Source organism: Onychomys torridus, chromosome 5 (genome assembly GCF_903995425.1).
Source record: "Onychomys torridus chromosome 5, mOncTor1.1, whole genome shotgun sequence".
In the NCBI taxonomy this organism is placed as follows: domain Eukaryota; kingdom Metazoa; phylum Chordata; class Mammalia; order Rodentia; family Cricetidae; genus Onychomys; species Onychomys torridus.
In genome coordinates this window covers 47,164,319-47,184,126 of record NC_050447.1, presented here as the reverse complement: position 1 = coordinate 47,184,126, position 19,808 = coordinate 47,164,319, and the positions used below count along the sequence as shown (strand labels likewise).

The window sequence follows — 19,808 nt, the reverse complement described above, 5'->3', positions numbered from 1 at the left end:
AACTGCCTCAACAAACTGGGTTCAACCACTGCAGCCAGAGGGGAACCCCAAAGAGAGCCACACACACACACATTCACACAGGCACCAGAGTCACAACCCACCATGTTTGTCCCAGTGCTACCCAAGCTGACTCCACACAGGAAACAACCCAAGCGTTCACACATAGAGTCAATGAATACATTCAGATATATTCACATGGTTATGAGCTCAGATAGATTATGGCTACATGGGACGGCAGAGGAACTTCACCAAAGCTGTTCATGAGAGATCTGCTGTAAAGTCCTGTTTCTATAAAGAGGAAACATAGGAAAAGCTAGTTTGTGGGGAAAGGAGACAGAGGTGCAGTGGGTATACGTGCTAGGAGGAAGCTCCCAGGTTGTGGCTCCTATTTGACTTATGATGGAAGTTTGTATCATTGGTCAAGAGTTAAATCACCCAGGCTGGATGTAATCATCTCTATGACAGTCCTGTGTTTATTCAGAAGATGGTGTCACTTGAGTAAGCCATACTGAGTGCAACCTACACATTTCAAAAATGCCTCAATAAAATGAGGGAGAGACTTCAGGTGACTACTTTGGAGTGATGCTGTGGGTGACTCCTCTTTTTCACTCCAGATACTGTGAAGTAGAAAGAAAATCTAGAAGCTTCTGTTTGCAAGGAACCCTGGGGAATGGCTCAAGGAGTTGAGGATAAGTGATGATTGAGGGCTTAGCTCTTAAGGACACTTCTATCATCCTGTTTAAGGCTCTTTAAGGTCGTGGATCAGGGAGCCAGTGTCAAACCCCTGCAAGCTGAACTTCTGGATACTGGTAGACAGTAAGGGAGGGGCAGCCACCATGTTCATGGCTCACCAGGTTCCAGTAGAGAGTTTGAAACCCATAGTCACACAGATGGCCCAGTGGGTCACAAAACCAAAAACATTAATGTAGGAAAGGCAATTTGAAGGGGGTTGGGGAGGATGGCAGGTGTTGGAGAAAAGACAAGGGAGGGTGGGTGTGAGGGTACCTAGGATTCCTTATAAACATATATGAAATTGTCAAAGAATAAATTCAATAGAAATTATAAAAGGGAAGATTCATATAAAAATGTATGGATTGTATGTGAGTATTCACAGTACTCTACAGTACTCAAACAATTGAAAATGCCCTAGTGCTTTTGAAGAATTGAATGGCTAAACAAAATGAGATAGATCCACATCATGGAGTATTATTTAGTCATCCAAAAGAACGAAGCATGGGTTGACCTTACAACTTGGATGAACCTAGAAGACATGCTAAGCAAAGAGGCCAATGGCAAAGAACACTATGGGATTCTCTTGATGTGAAATGCCCTGAACAACCAATCCTTAGAGACTAAAAGCAAAATTGCTGCCAGGTAAAGGGTCAGGAGAATGGAGAAGTGAGTGATAATGATGCAGGTTTCTTTGTGCAGTAACAAAAAAGTTCTTAAACCAGAGAGTAGTTATGGCCACATGATTTTGTGAATATATTAAAATCCAATGACTTGCACATTATCAAAGGGTACGCTCTATGGTACGTGAATAATGTCTCAATAAACCTGCTACTAATAAAACCTTAATAGATTATGGATCAAAAGTGATAAAGTTAGAAATGAATAAACCCACGTCTTCCTGCCTCAGCCAATTCTGTAAGAGGAAAAGCAGATATTCTACACCAGATATGAAGTAGCTCCTTCATTGTCTGCTAAATTCAGTGAAGAAGGGAGACATTGTAATGAACACATTAGAAACAGATTTACATGCTTGCCGATTCAACCCATCACATTCACATCAGTAAAGACAACACAAAACTCAGAGCAGGTCACACAGCAGGGCCACGGACGACAGCCTGGCTGACACGTGGCGTCAGTGTAAAGATTAGCCATTACCCAGGACCACTGGAGAACAAACAATTCCTATGTATGTGACAGAAGCTTGATAGAGATTTTCTCCAATGTGACAATAATCTTTAACATTTACACATGTTTTCCAATAGGGAAATGTGTTCTGAAGGCAGTGCAGGCTCCCAGCTGTCAATCATATGAAGCAAAATCTACAGAATCCACTCTGCTGTAGGAAAAATGAGGTCTTTTGTTTTTGTCCTTTTGTAGAAAACAATGCTAACTATCTAAGGTATGATGAAGCCCTTGAGGCTCTGAAGGGCAACAGGAGAGAGAAAAAGAATTATGAGGCATCACTAGGTAGTTGATTAAGAAAATATCTTCACATTGAAAAAGCTAAAGACAGCAGGAGAGTAAAAAGGCTGGGCTGTCATGTCACAGGCCCTGGGAATTAGAGGCCGCCTTGCAGACTGCCTCCATCTGATGGGAGTGTCTGTCCAGATCTCTGGGTCCACTGGACGGCTTCATCCCTCTGTGGAAACTGGGGCTTTCTTTTAGTCTGGCTTGCTTATTTTTCAACTAGAGGACTAGAGTGAAGTTGTACGGCTTTATTATCATACACACGGTAATGTTGTGGTTCAACCATAAAACATGTATGTGGGAAGAACTCAAGCTGCACAAGATGGAGCCAGTCAACATCCCAGCAGGAAGTGGGGCAGGGCTCAGGAGCCCCAGTCACTAGCTGAGGGGCTCTTGACAGTTGATGGCTGCTAGGGGTGAGAGTCAGTTTTCTTTAAGGGTGTGACCTCTGATGGGTGGGCCACACACTGGCAGAAGGTTTCACATCCTTAAGCACATAGACTGAACAAAACTGGACTCCATGGGTTATTAGAAAAAATGGGGAGGCACAAAGTTGGGGGATGTAGGGGTAGACCTGTGTGGTGATATTTTATTTGTGCTGAAATGTGATTTTATTTGTCTATTAATAAAGCCTTGGGGTCAGAGCAAGCCACAGCAGAAGCTGGGCGGTGGTGGTGCACGCCTTTAATCCCAGCACTTGGGAGGCAGAGCTAGGCGGATCTCTGTGTGTTCAAGGATACAGCCAGCATGGCGACACACACCTTTAATCTCAATACCAACCATAGAAGACCTGGAGGTCTGTACAGACAGGCAGTGACGAGGAGGTCATGTGGCTGGGTTTACAACCAATGAGAAAGCAGAACAGAAAGTCTATAAAAAAAAGAAAAAACACACAGAAGTAGCTCTCTTGAGGAGAGGAAAGACAGCAGAAGCAGTGAAGGGTAAGGTTTTCAGCTCTCAGCTATTGCTCTGACCTCTTGGCTTTTAACTCTGCAATTGGATCTGTGTTTCTTATTTAACAAGATGGTTACGTCTACAGACCTGGGAGGAGTAATAGGGACAAATTTATGGATGAATTTGATATGAATACAAAGTATGAAATTATCAAATAATTAATAAAATATTATATTAAAATTAAAAAAAATATTTCTTAAACCTAAACTACCGATCATCAACTTAAGGTACAATTTGAAAATGAAATGGACTGACTAAATGAAGAAAATAGTTGATGCCTGATTTTAAAACCCTGAAAATAATTTGCAAACACAGTGTATTAAAATGAACAAGAAACTGATTTACCCCCACCCTGTAAGACTTGAGTTTGACAGGAAAATGTAAGTTAGTCAGCATAGTTAGCTGAACATTTACTGAGCTCTGGGCAGAAATCAGAAGTCTTTCTTTGGAAGCAGTGGTGGTTAGAATGGGAATGGCCCCCACAGGCTCATATGTTTGAATGCTTGGTTCCCAGTTGGTGGAACTGTTTGGGAAGTACTAAGAGGCATGGCCTTATTGGAGAAGGTGTCTCATTAGGGGTAGGCTTTGAGGTTTCAAAAACCCAAAACAATCTCTTTGCTTCATGCTTGTGGATAAGGGTGTGAGCTCTCAGGTACTGTTACAGCACCTCCCCACAACGATGGCCACACACTAACCCTTGGGAACCTTGAGCCTGAAATGAAATGCTTTCTTCTATAAGTTGCCCTGGTCATGGTGTTTTGTCATGGTAATAGAAAAGTAAGACAGAAACCAATATGATAGTACCACTGTTACAGCCTGTGGACCATCTGCTTGAGAGTTTTATGTGAGTCAAACTTCTTAGTGAACACTCGTTTTCAGTCTTGTTATACGTAACAGTTCACAGCTCCTCTGTTAAACAGTTCTCTGAGACAGAGAAAAAGGTACTCTACCCACAACAAGATGGATCATTACATAAAGAAAATGTGGAAAACACACATTCCCAACAACCACACACACCTGCAACCCCACTGTGGGACATGCTCATGTGTGTAGAAATTCATACCAAGACAGCATCCAAGACAGTCCCAACTTGAAATGATCAGAATTTCCATCCTGAGCTGACAAGCCTTGATCTTTACATCTACAATCCATCTTCCTCTCTTCCTAAGACATCAAGAAACGTGCTTGGCATGTGTTTGGATCCCTAGTATTCCCATGAAAGCTGGGTGGGCATGATGGCAGCCTGTAATCCCAGTGCTCAGGACACAGAGAGAAGGTGTATTCAGAGCTGACTAGCTAGGTTACCTGAATTGGTAAGCTCTTGCTCAAGTTAGAGACTCAATCTATAGGGTATAGAGTGATTGAAGAAGGCATAGGATATGAACCTATGGTTGGTTTCCATGTGCATGTGTGCATCCCTGCATACACTTGTACATGCAAATGTACATCCCCACACATGTGAATATTTATACACATGCACACCCCCTCATTCACAATACAGACACAAATACAAAACATGGAATGGCTCTTTGTATAAGAATGGCTCATGTTTAGAATTTCATTGTCACCATAGCAACATGGTCCCTACCACCCCCTTCATCTTCTTCATTTACATGTTGTCCATAACTATCTTCAGCCTGTCATCCTCTCTAACAACCCTCATCTCAGCATCTCAACATCTCACAAATAGTACATGCTTTACTATACCCTTAACCAGCTTTGGAGGAATGGTGTCAAATATGTGGCTTTGGTTCTGACCCAAAGAAGCCCTGACTTTAGCATGTGTCCATCCCATGCAAAATACTCATGACTTCTTGGTCAGGCACCAAGTCAGCAGTAGAATGTGGTCTTACATCTCACCCCCTCCCTGGTTTAAATGGGAAACAACACATGGTCCATGCCGGTGATAAACAATGGTCCTCTAAACACAATAACTCAAGGTTTTTTTTTTTTTTTTTTTTTTTTTATGCCCACGAGTCACAATGCAATTACCAGGAAAATCCACTCTTCCTCCTTGGTGTTCTTCAGATGGCCTCTCTGTCTGCACTTACTGCTATACTAAAATTGCAATAGGATGCACATAACACAGAGCTATGGAAATGGCACTTTGGTATGAGAAGTTATTTTCTTATGGACTTTAAAAAGTCTAAGTGCCCTTTGTCTCCCAGGGCTCAGGCATTTTAGATACACAGCAGCCACAGGGGTCCTATAACACTGTCCTGGGCTTACCTCTTTCTTGGTGAATTTTGGTGAATGATCATTTTTGTCATCGATCACAATGGTGGCTGTGGCTGTGCCTGTCAGTCCAACGTCCAGTCCTGCCATATCTTGAGCTTCGATGATCAGTTCATACTTGGGATTCTCCAGAGTCTACAAAGCAAAGAAACACCAGAGAAAACAGTGTTTAGATCTGAGGCACTGTTTTGGAGAACTGGCGGTCATTTTTCCAACACTGTCTAGAGCAGGCGTCTTTAACTGATCATGACATTTTATATATATTAGGTATATATGTACCTTTGAAATCATTCTAGAGTGATAGTTACCATCTTTAGATTGGAAATGGCAACCAGAATGGATTCTAATGACCTGTCCTTGTTAAAAGGAGATTTTATACATTCTAGAATGTTCTATGATCTGGGTGTGGGCATATATTCATGGTGGATGTTCATGCCTACACCTGCCATTTCAAGGAAACTTCTGAATCTGATCTGGACATATGCTAACTCCACTTCTGAGGTCATGACAAAGATGGTAGCTTTAGGAACCCTGGGGTCACTATACTTTACATACATGAATATACTGGATTTTTCTTATGAGCACATCAAGCTGATCACTGCTTCCTTTGTACAGGTGGAAAAATAAATGAGGTTTAGTGTCTCTTATGTGGCATTTCCTTTATTGTTGTTCTTTTAGTATCCCAGACACCAAATCTGGGCTTTGCATTTTAATGTAAACACAGACTCATAAATTTACCATAAGTGAGATTGTATGACTAGATCTTTTTATTCATGTATTTCTTGAGTACTGGACAGATCTCAAAGGCCATGTTTGTAAGAAGTAAGATCTGATGGTTCATTTTGAAAACTGTATTGAGTCATCTTAGGTCCAAATACAGAATAAAAAACAAAAACAAAAACCAAAACAAAATGTTTGCTAGTCTTGATGTCCCCCCAAGCAACTCTGCTAAGTTACAGCTGCTCCCCACCCCATAGAAGTTTAGACTAGAAAATTACTAACAGCCAAGCTTGCCTGGTGACCTATGGATATAAGAAGGTCATGTATTGGAAAGCTTTAAAGTGCAGAATATTTATTTTATGATACATAGAGAAGAACCCACAAGAGGCTTTTGTTGAGAAAAAAAGTAAGCAACAGAGGGAAAAGCAAGACCTACTTGGCATGTAAGATGGTGCCCTCCTGATTACTCAGTGAGGGGACAGGGAAGAAGGGTTGCATTAGGCTAGAACACTGTGCTCTGTGCTCTCAGAGCCCGCCATTCCAGGAGCTTTGCAAGTTCATAAGATAAACTGCCTCACCTTCCCTACTGTCTCTTCAATGCTCTTATTATAAGGTCAGGGACCACGTTTCTCATGGTGTTGAAACATTCAAAACAGCTAACCATGTGGCTAGGATCCTGAGATGGAGTGTGTGAGGCTGTGTGTAAATTCCCTTATGGGACTGTGGGTGTTGGTCACTCAGCATCCCTTTATCCAGTAAGCTGCTGCCATGCTTCCTTTGGAGACTCATCAACCATCTCTCTCTGTCTGTGGGGTGTGGGGTTGGATCACCTTTGTTTTCTATATGGAAAATTTCTAGAATCATCTCTGATCAGAGTCGCAAATAAGAGTACACAACCCAGGGTGTGATGGCCAGGCCAGCTCTGTCTGTGTAACTTTTATCCCTCTGGTGACAACTTGGGGGCACCAGCTGGAGGTGCCAGGTGAGCTATCTCACACCACAGCAGGGCTGGGGCAGGAGCCCCCAGGGGATGAAACCAAGCAGAGTGGCTCTGCGGGCATTGTACATGGGAGAAAAATAGACAGCTGCCCAGAGCCAGCCCGGCCCAAGGATTTCTCTGCTGATAAAGGCATTCACTCTCCTCAGTGACTTCAGTCATTTTGGATTGATTGCTTAATCACTCACCGAGAGAGTCCAAGAGAGAGTCCAAGTGAGGCCACCCTCAATGACAGAAATAAAAGGTGTTTATAATTGCATTCACAGCCCTGCTGGTGTGATGACTTCCAAAACTGGGTACCAATCAATAATTAATAGAGTCTAAAAGGAGCAAGGAATAAAATAACAGTGGAGGAACTCCCATTTCCTTCCAGAACCACAAACCCACATGGGGAACTGAACACTCATGAAATCTTTGGAGTGTTTTTTTGAAGGGTTGGTCATTGCTTGTTCATGGTCTTGGTCTCTCTCTCTCTCTCTCTCTCTCTCTCTCTCTCTCTCTCTCTCTCTCTGTGTGTGTGTGTGTGTGTGTGTGTGTGCGCGTGTGCGTGTGTGTCGAGGCCATAGGTTGATGTTGATGGTTCTCCACTTTATTTATTGAGGCAGGGTCTGACTCTGAACCTAGAGTATGTCAAATGGTCTAGTCTATCTATCTAGCTTTCCCCAGGATCCCGTTTCCTCCTCCAGGGTGCTGGGTTTACAGGTGTGCCTGCCTGGTTGTTATGTGAGTGCTGGGATTTGAACTCTGGTCATCACACTGTGTGGCAAGTGCTTTCTCCACTGAGCTACCTCCCAGGCCCTCGAGGCCATCTTTTTCTGTTTCAGTTCTGCTTTTTAGGCAGAAGCTATCCATTGCTCACATCCTGTCCTGTCATGACCGTGAGTGTGTCCCAAGGACTATCATATCCCTGAAAAAGAAACTCCTCTGACCTTGCCTAGGAAGTCAGCTAGGGGTCAATAATGGCTGCCTGAGCACATGACTCAAGTTAAACTACCCCAAATCTCAACTTCAATCTGGAATGTGCTTCTCTTGGAATATACAGGGAAAGGTAGCTCTTTTGTTTAACTTGGAGGTGATAAGACCTGGTCTGGACAGGCCATGTCCATCTGTGTCTGCCCAGGGAAAGCCAATCAGGAAGATAATGCAGAGCCAGAGGTAGAGACGAAGCTCTCTCTATCTCTTTCTAATACAATATATCCCGACTGCATCGTCCCCTCCCTCCACTCCTCCCAGTTCCCCTGCCCTCCTCCCCTCTCCTCCAGATCTACTCCTCCTCCATTTCCCTTCAGAAAAGAGCAGTGATATCAATCAAACACGGCATAACAAGATGCAATAAGACCAGGCACAAACTCTCATATCAAGGCTGGATGAGACAACCCAGCAGGAGGGGAAAGGGTCCCAAGAGCAGGTAAAAGAGTCAGAGACACCCCCACTCCTACTGTTAGGAGTCCCACAAAATCCTTACGCTAAACAACCACAGCATGTATGCAGCAGACCTAGCACAGACCTGTGCAGGCTCCATGACTGCTGCTTCAGAGATGGAGCTCTTTTAATGCTGCCCATGCTCTTGGCAGTCACCCTTGAAGCAGATCCACCTCTCAGACCCTGCGGGTCCTATGAGTGAAAGAATTCCTCCTTCCCTCAAGGTGCTTGGTTCAGAGGTTCGGAGGAGCAACCAGGCAGTTTTGACTAATATTACATCTGATGGTGTGATCAATCATCTGGTTACTACAAGAAAGCAGAAGGGCTGTCATTTCCTACAGAGTGTCACAAAAGGCTCTTCACAAATCACTTCACAAATACATTTAAAATTTTTCCTCTGCAGAACATGAGTTCCACCACCTCTCTCTCTCTCTCTCTCTCTCTCTCTCTCTCTCTCTCTCTCTCTCTCATATGTGTGTGTGTGTGTGTGTGTGTGTGTGTGTGTGTGTGTGTACTTGTAGAACTCAGAGGTCAATCTTAAGCAACATCCCTCAGATACCATTTACCCTGTTTTAAAAACATTTAAATTCAATTTTTGACTATGTTTCCATGTGGGGTTATGTACACAAGAATGCAGGTTCCTTTGGATGCCAAATGGCAGCATTGGATACCTTGGAGCTGGAGATTCAGGTAGTGGTTGTGAGCCACCATGTGGGTACTAGAACTAAACTCAGGTCTTCTAGAGGAGTAGCAAATGCTCTTAACCACTGAGCCATCTCTCCAGCCTTCATCCTGATTCTTGAGACGGGGTCTTTCGATGAGAACTGAGACTTGCGGGCCAGTGAGGCCCAGGGATCCACTTATTTCCTTCCCATCACTGGGATTGCAAGTGGGCACTACCTTCCTGGCTCTTCGTGTGGGTCCTGGGGATGTAACACAAGACCCCAAGCTTGGAGAGAATTTTGCAGACTGAGCCATCATCCAAGTCCAAGATGGCCCTTTTTAAAGAGTTCTAAGGTCAAGACTGAGGAAGCTGTGTTCACACACAACTCAGAGGAAAGAAGAGCTGAGTGCAAACCCTTACAAAAGTGCAGAGGAAGGGCACACCAGCATAACTCCTGTTGTCTAAGTAACTGTATGAATAATTTTAAAAAATGAACCAGTCAATTTCCACCTCCCGGAGTAAATAAAACTTTATGGCTGTAATGGGAAATGGATTGATTAGTGTGGTAGGAAATCAATCAGAGTATGAAGTAGACAAATTGTAGAGTTTGGATGGGCTGTTCCAAAAGTCTCAATTTTCTGGCAAACTGAAAGCTTACATTAACAAAGTTTTCACTGCTGAAGTCATAGCCAATCATTGTAAAAAAGTAAAAATGGGGCCATCATTTTCAAAGTGGAAAGTGAGGACCCTCTTCTTCTCCCCTACTCAACCACAACCCCCAAAACTCAAAAATTGGCAGTGGTGGGGTGGGATACTCTCACCCACTACCTCCCACATATGCACATACACACACATACACACACACACACACACACACACACCTTTTCTGGCATCTCTGTGCTTATATAGAAGCCTGTCAGTCCACTGGATTAGTCCTTCATAATTTAGCCACCTGGCTCCTGTCAGCTAGCCAACTGCTTCTATGTTTTCACTGTGGGAAGCGACTTGAAGTTAGAAAGTTTGCTTATCTCACAGGGCTTGGGATTTTTCTGCAGCAAACACAACTGCTTGGCTTGGAATGTGGCTTAGGACACGAAGAGTCGTCTGCACAAATGTGAGGACCGGAGTTGGAATCCTCAGAATCTGCTTAAAAACCATGTGGACATGGTAGCTCCAAGTTCAGAGACCCCCACCTCGACTAAAAAGTTGAAGGACATTGAGGAAATCATTTGGCATCAAGTTGGCACCTCCACATGCATGCACATAGGTGCACATGCATATACACATGTGCCTACACATATGCAAACATGTATACACCTGTATGTGCATGCATGTACACAATGAGAACACAATTGCTGTCACAGTGGGAACAAAGCAGGTAAGCAGGAATAAAAGCCGCTGTCTGTGAACCCCAGAGGTGCCAGTCCAATTTAAATACCAGACAAGATGCCCCATGGAAGCTTCCATACTCCTCTATCACTCTGGGAAGCTTTGTTTCTTGGACCTATTTCCCACTCTGGCTGAGTGCTTTACCAGAATTCATTCTCTGGCTCCCTAGCTCCTTGTGGTCACTCTTATGTAAATTGCATGTGCCAATGTATATCCCTCATGGTCACTCTGCACATATTTCACAGACAGATGGTATTAGTTGAGCATCCAGCCACGGTGGTTTTCTTTGGGAAACACCCTTGATACAGAGAAATGAGCCACAGCACTCATCTGTCCCGACTGAATCACAGCAATTCAGGAACCCAAGCTTGGACAGTCAGAGTCTGGGAGGATTGAGGAGCCACAGTGACAGACTGCAGGGAACAGATGCAATTCTCCAGTAGCTCCAGGCCCAGGGTAGGGTTCTGCTTTCTCAAGCATCAGGAGAAGCAGCTTACTACCTGCAAAGAGGCACTCTGTCTCTGTAGGGAAAAGACCCCCTCTGCCTAACTGCCCTGTCTCTACACAAATAAACTAAAGAGGGAGGTGGATGCCCCCTAGTCCTCTCCAAGCTAGGCTGCCTATGCCACAGGCCTCTCTTGACACTCCTGTGTACTTGGTTCAAGGATTAAAGGGCAGATGGTTATAGCCAAACTGATTTCAAAGCACTGCTGAGCTGTGCCATGCAAAAGGGCCCATCAGGGCTGCAAAGACACAAGCCTGGGCCTCAGGGTTTGCTGCCCCTAAACTCCAGCTCTCCTTTCTTTGATTGTATAACACATCACAATCTTTATTCCAGATGTTCTTTCAGGAGCAGAAGCATCAGCATCCGTGTTGGCTGCTAGCAACCAAAGGAACCTGTGGTGAAGACAATGTCATGAATCCACCTCCTGCTTCCTCAGACTGGGAGAGCTGAACCAAGCTCTGTACTTTCTGGGTCTTCTGATCAGATAAACACGTAACTGATTCTTGTCAATGGGCTGATACCCTTGACATGGCTCTGGAATCTTCTGCCTAATCCTCTATAGCAACCCTCTATTCCCTCGAAAGCAAAGATCCCATGATTATGATTGGCTGTGTTTCAGACTATGAGTAGGGCCTAAGCCATCATTTAGGATCAAAGGCTATTTATAACCTGCTTCCACCAACATGAGAGCAGTTTTCCATTTGATGATTTATGTGTGTATCTGCAAGTTCATATGTGTGTGCATATGTATGAAGATGTGCTTGGAGGTATATGCTTGCCTGTGGAAGTCAGAAATTAATCAGCATGTACCTCACTTTTTAAGACAAAGTGTCTCTCACTGAACCCAGAGCTTACTCCTTCAGCTAGACTGGCTGTCCTGAATGCTCCAGAGACCCTCCTATGTCTCCCTCCCCAAATCTGGGATTACAGGCACATACCATCAAACCCAGCTTTTCTGTGGATGCTGGGCATCAAACTCAGGTCCTCATGCTCTTGGGGAGAGCCGTTTGCTGACTGAGCCATCTCCCCAGCCTGTCTGGTGGTTTTATCCTAAATACCTATTGACTATTTCCCCAAGTAGATGACCAATTTTCACCAGACAAGGACCATACCTTTGGTCCAAGCTCCTAGCCAGGACTCGGCATACAAGGTGAGCTATTTACTGCTGTTCTTGATAATGAAGATGTATCACTGTTTCCTGACTAATTTGTATCTCAGAGGGCTCACTGTCCCAGCTTCCATTTCAAACCAAAGCTGTTGGTTCTCAGGGTTGGCTCCTACTTTGGGGCGCTGGAGTTTCATTTTGCCTGAGAAATGCATAGTGCCAGCCTGGGAAAATGAAATTGGCTGTTCAGATTTTATTTGAAGTGATCTGAGCTGCAAGACGCAGCTAAGAGAGTCAAGCTTCTCGCCTGGCTTGGGTTCCGCAGTCACGCATGTCCATTGTGTTTGGGGTCTCTCCTGGGAGTCCCCCGGCTGCCATTGCTAGAGAACCTGGCAACTGAGGAAGATGGTCTATCTGCAGCAAAAAGCCTCCAGTGCGTCTCCACAGACGCTGGCTGGGTTCACTGATCACACTGATTTGAAAACCAAACGTTTCATCTTGAAAAAAGAGCCAAGCAGTGTCATTAAATATGGCAGCTAATCAATCACAGGGCCCTTGATGTTTTACATGGCGACGATGACTTCCACATAAGCCTATGTTTAACGGAACATTTATCACTAATAACAAGCATAATGGTAGCCGTGGGGGGAAAATCAAGGAATCAATGTTACACGGAGGAAGGTTTTGCCATTCCCCGGCTGGCACAGCCCCATCTTTCTCCTGCCTCGTCCCCACCCAATCTCCTTGTACAGACCTCACTTCTTTGCTGGGTGCAGTGCCCTTTCTTACCTCTGAACACTCCAGGCTAATTAATTCCTGATCATTTGTGGATGCTCATTATTCAGTGTGCTGTAGCCTTCATGAAGGCAGAGACCTAAGTGCTGAATGGAACTGGCTGGCACTTAGGGAGGAGACTGCATTCAATCAGTTATCATTACCTTGGATCCACTGGGCTGTGAGGTAGTAGGTTTCCATATGGCCTTTTCATACATCCTTCCTAACCTTCTCCATAGTCCCTCCACACTGTGTTTCCCAGTTACAGTTGAGCCATCCAGCCAAGCCATGGAAGTCCTATCACCTCTCTTTACCCCTCTGTCAATGGGACAGTAGTACTGCTTATTGGCTGGGTGAGGGTTATAAGAGGCGTAAGTGCTAAGTACACAGTCTGCATGTGTCAGTGATTAGTAGAGAATGAGCCAGTGACTTTTCTCATTGATGTGACCAAGTATCTGATGGAAGCAATGTAAGGAAATAAGGGTTTATGCTGGTGCTTGGGTCAGAGAGCACAGGCTAGGATGGGGTCAGAGAGCACAGGCTAGGTGCTGGGTCCACAGCAACAGGAGCTTACAGTAATGCACTACATCTTGGTAGATCAGGACGCAGAGAGGTCTAGCTAAAAACCAGAAGCAGGTATCACCTTCAAGGACTGAACCTCACTTCCTGTAGCTGGGTTCTACCTCCTAATGGTTCTAGACAGTCCAAAACAGCACCACCATCTGGGGACCAAGTATTCAAACAGCTTGCCTTTAAACCATGACCGATGGCTATTGCTACTCAGTGGATTTGTACAACATTTTCTGAAAAGGTAGTACAAAGCTGAGGCCAACAGCCACTGAGTGAACCTGGATGTGGGCCCTTCCTGGGTCAAACTTTCTGATGGGACAGTAGATCCTGGACCAATCCACTGGGCACAGCTCAGCAGGAGCCCAGTAAACACAGGCATAGCTGAGCAGTACCCAGATTCCTGGACACAGGGACTGCAAAGTCAGAAATGTCAATGGGGTAAAATGATTATGTTTTGGGGTCATTGATTATGCAGTAATGAGTAACAAGTGCTATTTCTCTCTCAGTGTTCACTGTGCTCTGTGAGGGTCAAATGTGCTCATCACTTGTTTATGGTTACCTTGAGTGTAACAATTGAACTCCACTAGATTAAGGGTCATGTCTCATTTGGAGCCTTCTAATAGGGACCATTGTAGTTATACAATAATCAACCAATTACAGTCATGCTTTTTAGAAACTAATGGATGGCACTGAGTGGCATATCTGTACAAGTTAAACCACATCTTCACAGGCAGGGGATGTGGCTATTTGCAGAGTGCTCCTGTAGCATGGAGGAAGCCATGGTGTGACGGCAGAGCATCTAATCCCAGGATTTAGGAGGTGGAGTCCGGAGGAGCAGAAATTCAAGGTCATCCTCCTTGGCTACGCAGTGAGTTTGAGGCCAGCTCAGGATCCATGAGACATCATCTAGACATAGGAAACAATCTCCTAATTGGTAATGTTGGAAGTTTTAATGTTTAAATTCTCTAACCATAACTGATCTAGACCTCCCAGTGTGACAACATGGATGGAAAGAGACACACAGTTAGTGAAGCTGAGTTGTGAGAGATGGCCCCTGAGTGCAAGTTCTGAATTAAAAGTCAAGGGAAGGGTGAGGCTGGAGCCCAGTGGTAGAGAGCCTAGTGTTTAGGAAGACTTGGGTTGGGTCACCAGCAAAGCAAAACCAACAGGTAAGTAAGTAAGTAAGTAAGTAAGTAAGTAAGTAAATAAATAAATAAACAAATAAATAAATAAGTGGATATACAAAGCTAAGGCAAGTTTGAAGGAGGAATTGTTGAACATTTAAAGATTTATTTATTTTCTTACTATTTTTGTGTGCCTGTGTGAGTTTATGTACACCATGTAAGAGAGTAGGAGCCCACGGAAGTGAGAAGAGGTCATCAGACCTCCTGGAACTGGCATTAGAGGTGGTTGTGAGCCACCTAACATGGGTGCTGGGAACCAAACCCAGGTGCTCTGCAAGAGCAGCCAGTGCTCTTAACTGCTGAGCCATCTCTCCAGCCACAACTGTCTAATACTTCAGGCACCTCTAGTGAGAACCATGAACAGTGATAATACAATCCCTTTATCTACTTCTGCACCTGTTTTGTCTGGACAGGCAAGGGCCAATCAGTGCAGAGCTTCTTGTTCAGGCATTGCAAATGGGAACCATAGTCTTTTCAGGCTAGCTGCTCCCTATGCCTGCTCTATAAATATCACAATGGACTGGCAGAGGCGTTATCTGTAGCAGAACAAGTTGCTGTCTGTCTGGGCTTTGATTCATCCACTTGGACCCCATAAGTCTGGGATCAGGCTTTCTCTAAATCCAGCAAGGTTCCACGTGTGTTTCCTTACAAAATGTGACTTACTCCTATGGCAGCGGGTGAGTAAGGGCCTTCCTACCCCAGGCAGGAAAGGTCTGAGCTTGCCTTGTGTTTGTCTTTAGGCTTCCTGGTGCTAATATGCACATTTATATCTGGCTCTCTCCTGTCGTTTCTTCAGTCCCAGCTGGGGCCTTGTGGCTAAGCAGGCTGAACTCATTTCCCCAGATTTAGTGGCTGTTGACAACGCCAGCAGGGCAGGGAAGCAACAAGGGAAATAAGTACAGCTCATAAACATACAGGGTGGAACCACTGAAGTGATGGATCTGAGGTAGAGGGACACCAGAAGCAGATCGAGCACTTCTGCACAAAGCCTGCTTCTGAGGTTAGCGATGGGTTTACCGTAAATAACCCGCCAACGGCATCCATAGTGTACCTAGGAAAATCGGCTCCTGCAGACCACAGGCAGGGCCACACTTGACATTCAGTTTGGCTACACAGAAACATTTATCCAGTGTCTACTACATACAAGTAACTCTTCTGGGATGTGATGAGTATTTCAGACCTGCCTTTAGTGCTCTTTCTACACTAGAACAAGGAACAGAAAGACAATACGTGATGACTGACGGATGGAATCAGAAGGCCACTAGTTTCAATCTGTGTAGAGGGGATGGAGTATGGAGTCAGATCTGCAGGGTCCATTTAGTTAAGCAAGTACTAACTGAGTCCTTATTTTCCACCAGACATTGTGCTAGACAGTAAAAATGGGTACCAGGAATCATGCCCATTGTAGGGACCAACACTCAGATGCCTTCAGTGGAATGAGACCATGGAGTTGTCAAGTAGAGGGCATGGAACCCAGATGCTGTATGTAGAGAGCTGGGGCTGTGAAGACTATGGGGAGGGCAGTGTCTTCAGTTTAGGGTGGGAAATAGGGGTTGGTTTCTATGGAGGAAGTGGGAAACTATTGACTTCAAAGCTGCTTTAAATTCTGTCAGTAATTAGGAGTCTGTTCTGGACACTAAGAATGGGGTTTGTGTGTAAAATATGCTCTCTTCCCCTTTAAGGAGCTGGAGGTGTGGCTGGGGATAAGGCAGAAGTAAAAGCCCCCACCCCGAGGTTATGGGCATCTGAGGGCCCTGCAGGAGGCAGGTGCAGAAAGCTAATGTCAGAGCTGGGAGGGCCTCCATGGCTATGATGGATGGTTGGCTTGATAGAATCTAGAATTATCCAGGAGATAAACCTCGGGGCATATTCATGAGGGAGTTTCTGAACTGGGTTCACTGAGGTGGGAAGGACCACCCTAGCTGTGGGTGGCAACCATTCCTTGGACTGGGGTCCTGGACTGAACACAAAGGAGAAAGTGAGCTGAGCCCCAGCATTCATCCCTGTCTGCTTCCTGAGTGTGAATGTGATGTGATCACTTGCCGCCCCCTACTCCTGCTGCCATGGCTTTCCCATCATGGTGGACTATGTCTTGCACTGTGAACCAGAACAAGCACTTCAGGCTGTGGATTGCTTTTGTCTGGTATGTTGTCACAGAGTGAGGAGAGTAACTGATGTAGCAGATTCACTATGGCACCTGGTCAACGTCAGGGAGCTGGGAGAGAGTGGAGAGAACTCACGGAAGGACCAAGAGACAGGATGAAGCCTGAGCATCTAAGCTGAGCTAGAGCCTGGTGTGGCAGGAGCCTGGTGTGTGAGGTAAGCAGACACAGGCTGTGAGGGTCCCTCAGAGATCATGTGGTGGGGCCTGACCTTCACAGGGTTTGCAGTAAGGGGGTACAGGGAACATAGAGGCAGACACATGGGGCCCACAAATGTGTGGCTGGTGAGAAGTAGAGCTGAGCACACTGGAGAATCTCGTGAGTTTATCTGAGTAAGATGGGAGAACAAAGGCCCCTGAAATGGAAGAGAGTAGGTACACTGACTGCATTGTCTCTACAGTTTTGCTACTTTCTCAGGGCGTGAGTGGCTTTACTCTTTGCTTCCAAGCTATTGGTCCTGCCCTATCTCAGAGTCATTTCCCCAGGGACACACAGGCTCCCACCAGCACTACTGGATGGAGTTGGGGTCCCGTATCCTAAGGGGACTCTTAGAGCTGCAATTTCTGGGGACACAACCTTGATGGGGTGCTGTGCTCAACTGTCACGTGACCTGTGCTCATTTGTCACATGACTATGTGAAGGGCAGTATACTTTTTTGTTAACTTAAACTCATCTAATTATTGACTGGTTTATTTGTGTGTGTGAGTGTATATTAGTGTTCATGGGCATGTACATGTGCAGGTGCTCTTGCATGCATGTGTGCATGCATGTGGAGGTCAGAGGTCAACCTCAGGTGTTGTTCCTCAAGTGCTGTCTACATTCTTCTTTGAGACACTCTCTGGCACCTGGGGCGTGCTGACTTGGCTATGCTGGCTGGCCAAGGGAGCCTCCAGTCTGCCTCTCTAGCACTCAAATTATACGTGTACTCCACAGAACTCCAGCTTTTAAAGTGGGTGCTGGGGTCTAACTCAGGTACCCATGACAAGCACTTTATGAGCAGAACCATCTTCCCAGTCCTCACCTATTTATGATGTAAATAGAAAACATGGCTTCCAAAAGTTATTTGCCTGTGACTCTTTCTTTTCCTTTTCTAGAAAAAACAAAAATCCATTCCCTCTAAGGCACTGACTTGCCATGGGCTCCCTACCTGGCTCCCAACCTCTTCTAGCTGTCTCTGCTTGGTTTTCTTCGACCCTCATGGGCAGCATCAAGACCAACAATGGCTCTTCATCACGAGGCCATCAGCTCTAGGTGGCATCGTAGACCGGCCTCAGAAACTGCCTTCCTGCCTCACACAACTGCTCACCAAGGGCTGTAGATTTTCCTCCCGGGCTCTTTGCCCTTCCTCCATCACCCCTCCAGCTACCAAGGATGTTAGCCCTCACCTTCCCTTACCCGAGTAACTATGGAGCTTCCTTCTAAATCACAGGTCATTCCAAGTCAGCCAGAGTGAGCCATCTGAAGCTCCACCTGGCAACAGGACCCTTTGTGCCTCTACCGTGTTCCAGGACAAGACTCAAAGGCCACGCACCAAACATGGGCTCTCCAGGCCTTGTCCCCCACTTCTCCTCAGCCAGCATTGGCCTCTAGCACTCCGGGGCCACCCACACTTCTCCCAGCCTCAGATTTTCTCACTCCTTGGCACCTCTGCTCAGCCGTGCCCTCTAACCTCCCTGTCCCGCTGCCCCACCCCTTGAGGAAACGGCTATATGTCCTCATACATGTGGCTTCAATGTCAGCTCCGTGGGCAAGAGCCTGTTTTTTTTCTCAGTGTCACTCTCAGTGGCCACCCTTTGGTGGGGGCCATTTCCTCTGGTTTGACTTCATGACACCATGGAAAGTTCCCTGTGCATCCCTGTCCCACACTGTGTGAAACTCTTGGTGGGTTTAGGTCTCAGGCACAGTGCTGTGGGTTCTAGAAGCTGCTGGGCTTTCAGCTAAAAACCTCCCATATTTCTTTTTATCTAAAATAAAAATTTCAGACTTTTAATTAGCACATCACATGTTTTGGGTAAGGTATAATGTGATAATTTGATTCATCTAAAAAATCCATGTAGTGGTCACATCAAGGTAATTAGCTTTCCATCTACTCAGACATTTGCCATTTTTTTAATTGGGAGCTACAAACTCACATTTTTGGGTTATTTTGAAATATGTAATAAATTGCTGCAAACTAAAGGCAACTCTGCTGTGCAGGTGGGTACCAGAATTTCTTCTCCCTGGTTGAATTTTGGCTCCTGTCTTCAAGCCTTTCTCTAACCATCTCCTTCTGAAGGTGTGCCTACCTCATCCCTGGAGATAGTGACTGGCTTTCTTACATGGCAAAGTGACTATATGAAGGGTCAGGAGACGGGAACTACCATTTGAAAGTGAAATGTCCCCCACAGGCTTGTGTGTTTGAGCTCTCTGTCTCCAGCTGGTGGCGCTGTTTGGGAAAGTTGTGAAACCTTTAAGGTTGGGGCCTAGCTGGGGGAGGTGGGTCACTTGGGGTGGACCTTGAGGTTTTATTTTAATCTGGCCCTACTTCCTTTCTGCTCTTTGTGGACACGGAGTGACTGGGTACCTCACATTCTGGCTGCCACACCTTCCTCACCATAATGGACTGTATCCCTTCAAACTGTGAGCAGAAGAAACCCATTCTCTCTTAGGCTGCTGTTGGAAGGTATTTGGTCACAGTAATGAGAAAGAATCAGCCCAGGGAGAAAGCCCACATTTGTCTGAATGGCAAGAGCCCTGTAAGAGGAAGGAAGAAATGGAGGGAAGGAGGCAGCAGATCTGAGGATGGTACCCTGCGGTGGAGGAAGAAGCTATGTGGCATGGAGGAGGAGGCCTTTAGAACAGTCAAAGCCATAACATTCCCCTTGGAGTTTTCACCAGAACATGCTCTGTGACACTGCATGTTTAGCTCAGCGAGACTCATCTTGGACC

General features: G+C 45.5%; 1 protein-coding gene across 1 annotated transcript in view; it reads right to left on the bottom strand.

Moving 5' to 3' along the window:
• Cdh13 (cadherin 13) overlaps window positions 1-19,808 on the bottom strand; it is a 954,417-nt gene that overhangs the window by 116,189 nt on the left and 818,420 nt on the right. The window contains exon 8 of the mRNA XM_036188640.1: window positions 5,383-5,523. Coding sequence (XP_036044533.1) covers window positions 5,383-5,523 — 141 coding nt within the window. The remainder of the gene's footprint in view (window positions 1-5,382; window positions 5,524-19,808) is intronic.